The sequence below is a fragment of the Corapipo altera genome, unplaced genomic scaffold (genome assembly GCF_003945725.1).
Source record: "Corapipo altera isolate COAL_440 unplaced genomic scaffold, ASM394572v1 215, whole genome shotgun sequence".
NCBI lineage: Eukaryota > Metazoa > Chordata > Aves > Passeriformes > Pipridae > Corapipo > Corapipo altera.
The window spans coordinates 551,059-555,363 of NW_020885008.1; the positions used below are offsets into that span (position 1 = coordinate 551,059).

At 53.0% G+C, this 4,305-nt stretch overlaps 1 protein-coding gene across 1 annotated transcript in view; it reads right to left on the minus strand.

Moving 5' to 3' along the window:
• Positions 1 to 599: 599 nt before the first annotated feature.
• Positions 600 to 4,305, minus strand: part of SDC3 (syndecan 3) — a 7,086-nt gene continuing 3,380 nt past the window's right edge. Inside the window, exon 4 of the mRNA XM_027667365.1 lies at positions 600 to 3,447. Coding sequence (XP_027523166.1) covers positions 3,281 to 3,447 — 167 coding nt within the window. The 3' untranslated portion in view covers positions 600 to 3,280. The remainder of the gene's footprint in view (positions 3,448 to 4,305) is intronic.

A 4,305-nucleotide genomic window follows, 5' to 3' on the forward strand; every position in this document is an offset into this window, starting at 1 on the left:
AGCAGAAGCCACCCCCACCCCTCTGAGATGAGCTCAGCTGGGTAAAACTGGGGCCAAGGTTGTGGGTTCAGTCCCTGTATGGGCTTGAGCTGGGCTTGAGACTCAAGAGTCAGGCTTGATGGTCCTCGTGGGTCCCTTCCAGCTCAGAAAATGACCCCCTGCACTCCCTGGCAGCACCAGGTTCCACTGGGGTTTCCCCCATCCCATGGAGAAACCATGGTGGCTGAGGTTTTTTTGGGAGGTGACCTTTCCCAAACACACACAGCCCGTGTCCAGCTCTATCCCACCATCCCCTACCCTCGGAGGGAGGCTCAGGATCAACCACCTCCAGCAAGACAAGGCTTTTTTCCCCTCCCAAGCCTCAACTCCACCAACTAATCCAGTGCCCCCGAGGAGCTGAGGCGACAGGAAAGGCTGTGACATAACTCATAACTCATAATTTACCACCAGAAAGGTGGGCTCCAAGCCCAAAAGATGCTCTTAGAGCCTCTCTGGGCAGACAGCAACACAGCCAAGGTGTGGGAGAAGGAGAAGAACGATGAATTAAGACTTTGATCACTTCTGATGATCACTTTAATGACCTTCACGTCTTTTTTTTGCACGTGCTCATCTCCTACTTTTAATTACTGCAAAGGAAAGGTCCTGCCCTGGCTCCTCTCCCCCCCTCCCACTTCCAGCCTCCCTCACTTGGCAAACTGTGACGGATTTAAGTGCCAGGATTACAACTTAACACCAGCTGAGAGAGCCGAGGTTAAGCTTGAGCGAATAAAAAAATTGTATTATGGAACTTCAGACTATTAAATAGGGGGGAAAAAAAAGGAATGAAGAAGATTAGGGAAGCAGCTAAGAAAAGCAGCATTAAATAGATTAAGCTGGGAGAGGTTTTTTTTTCTTTAATGCAAGCTCAAAGGATTAATTCCACGTTTTTCCAAAAGATGGTGGGTTTGGGTGGCCTTGATGCCAAGCCCAACTCATTAAATCATGAAGAGGCTTGATTTCTACCACTGCCCGCTGCTTGGGCCCCTTGGGTGGACCCAAAAGGACCAAAAATCTCCCCAAACCATCCAATTACTGAGTTGAAACTCCCCTTTGAACAGGAAAAAGTGGCTTTTGCCCCCAGGGTGGCACCAGCCTCTTCAGCTGTGTGGACCCTCCTTCCCTCCTCATCCTCCACAGCCCAAGGAATGCCCAAGGATGGAGCCAAGGAATGGTCACACACACACTCAACACCATCTGCCTTCCAGCACCACCATCCAAGGCATCCAACGGGATCATTTCCAAACTCCCAAGAACCTAAACCTACGCTGATTTTGAGGCTGGCAGCTCTAAATTGGGCATTTTAGAGCTGATCCATGCACAGGGCTCTGTTCCCTACCCTGAAGTAAAGCCAGGCTGTCATTTTGGGTCACACCCCAAGGGAGTGTAGCCCAACCCTCCCATTTGCCCACCCACAAATCCCATCCAACCATCCCATGCAGTGCAATGAAAATGTACAGGGATTTCATATATATAACTGTGTATGTATGTGAGTGTGCGTGTGTATATATATATATATATTTAAAATATGCATTTGGCCTCTCAAATCCCTTCCCCAAAGAAGCTCTGCTGTCTCACACCCTCCACCAAGGCCATAAAACCCCATGTCCACCGACACCCTCGGGGGACAGAGTGTCACTGGCCCCGAGCAGGTTAATTCACAACACACAAAAGAGTCAAAGCAGCTCATTTTTCGCCCCGTTTTCCTGTTTAAATTGCACTAAGAGCAAAGCCAAGGTCTCCATGGGACACCATCGAGATCACAACCATCGTGAAAACAGAACTCCTTGACTGCATCCCGAGCGGCGCTTCAGCTAATTAAAAGCCAGCTCATTGAAGTAACTAATTGACTTCCCTGTGCAGAGCTCGCTCCTGAAAATCCAGCCTTTCTGTAAGGCACAGTTGGATCTGGAAGAGGCCCTGCTGCTCTGCACCCTCAGAGGGGAAACCAGCTCTTGGGTGCTGCTGGATTCCAGGGATCAGATGCCATCAGATGCCATCAGGCTCCTGGTGCCCCGGGGGTTATACTGGGATTTAAGGAACAACACAAGGAACACAATCCATCAGTCCTGGGGCTTTCCAGTGATGTGTAGCAGCCAACCTCTGCCTCATCTTCCTCACCTTCTGGGTGCCTCCAGGGATCCCTCCCTGACCCCCAAGGGGACAGTGTCACCTCTCCTTGGCATCTCCTTCCTCATGCTGCCTCTCCCACCTTTGTTATCCACTCTGGAGGAACCTGGGAGAGGATTGAGCTTCTCCATATCCGTCTCCACCCCTCGCCAGCTCCCCACCGAGCTCTGTTCCAAAACCAGCACTCTTGCAAGCCCAGTTTTGTTGGTCACAGTGAAACCCCAGCCTAAGCAAAGTCCCTTCTCTACCAAAGCCCTCGGCAGGTTCAGGAGGTTGAAGGTCTCTGGCTGTTCCAGGGAGGTGGTGGCAGGAGGGTGGTGGCAGGAGGGTGGTGGCAGGAGCAGCAGGAGATGCCCCCGGTGCCGCTTCTTGCTGCTCCACAAACTCTCTGAAAAGTTGATCCAAAGAGATCATTCCCAGCCTACTGGCCACATTTGTATTTATTTCTTATTTTGCCAAGAGCAAACCCCGGGGCAGCCAGGTATTCCAGCCCCTTGTGCTTTTTTCCAAGGTTCCAAGCATGTCTGGGAGTTGTGTCCTCTCTTCCAAGAGGAGCAGGGAGCAAGGGAATTCCTGCAAAGCAACCAACCCCGTTCAAAAAGCAAACAAAAAAAAATAAAAGCAAGACAGAGGGAAAGAAACCTCCCTCCTTTACGAATGGAAAAAAACCAAGGAAGATAAATCCAAACCAAGCCCCCTGCGCCCCAGGACTGGGAGAAGGTGTCCGGATCCCAGAGTCCGTTGTGCTGGGAAAAGTCCACTTGACCTCCAGTCACTGTGGGCAGCCTGACCACCCCACCCTGTGCTCTCCAGGGTGCTCCTGGGCACGGCCTCTTTGGCATTGGCTCCTTGCCCTGTCCATCCCAGCAGCGGGAAGGCCGGCGGGGCTCGCTCCGAGCTCGGCGATGCTCCGGGCACCCGACGTCTCATCACGCCAAAGATGTGTTTGCTCCTTCAGCTGTTGCAGGTTTTTGCTTTTTCAAACTCACAGTCTGATCCAAAGGAAAAAAAAAAAGAAAGGGAAAGAGAGGGGGAAAGAGAAGAGACTGGATGAAGTAGAGGAGGAGGGCGAGTTTGGAGCGGGGAGGGAGGGCGAGGCACGCCGGCTCTCCTTCTACGCGTAGAACTCCTCCTGCTTGTCGGGCTTCTGGTAGGTCACGTTGGCTTGTTTGGGCTCCTCCAGGGTGTAACTGCCCTCGTCCTTCTTCTTCATCCGGTAGATGAGCAGCATGACCAGGAAGGCGGCGAAGAGAGCTCCCACCACGCCGCCCACGATCACGGCTGCAACACAACACGGGGCATGGCCGTCAGTGCCACCCTCGGCCCCGGCACAGACCAGCTGGGGAGGGGGCATTTGGGACTGCAGCTCGGCTTTGTGCTTTGCACAAAGCTTTGGGAGCAGCTTTTCTCCCAAAATCTATGGTTGGGAAAGCTGACAGGGAAGGTGGGGGGGCTAAAAGTTCAAGAGCTCCCCAGGGAGTGATGCCGAGGGCTGGTGGCACCCAAAGGCTTCTACTCTCAGCTGCACCTCAGTGGGTGATGCACCAGCATGAGGCAGCCCCTGTACAGGCTGTAACCTCATGTGAGGAGGGACCCCCAAGAGTATTTGGGGTTCTACCCTCAGCTGAAGACCCCCAGAGCTTTGGCTGCCCCTCTGTGCCATCCTCAGTTGCTGGTGGGACACTGGCACCCCTGTCCCACCTCTGATGCCCCTCTGGCTGGGACAAATGGGCATCTCCCTCCTCCCCTCAATCAGTCAGAGGTGGCTGGGTGTCACTCAGCAGCGCATCTTTCCACTGACATCCTGATTTTTTCCTGGAAACCCAGTTCATCAGGAGCAAGTTGTGCACAGTTCTGTGCTGTCCCGGCAAAAAATGAGGAGCCCTGGGATGCTCCAAACTCTCCCAACAAAGAATGAGGAGCCCCTGGGATACTCCAAGCTCTCAAGTCAAAGAATAGGGAGCCCTAGGATGCTCCAAACTCTCCTGGAAAAGAAAGAGGAGCCCTGGGATGCTCCAAACTCTCCAACAAAGAATGAGGTGCCCTGGGATGCTCCAAACTCTCCTGGAAAAGAATGAGGAGCCCTCGGATACTCCAAACTCTCAAGGCAAGGAATAGGGAGCCCTGGGATGCTCCAAA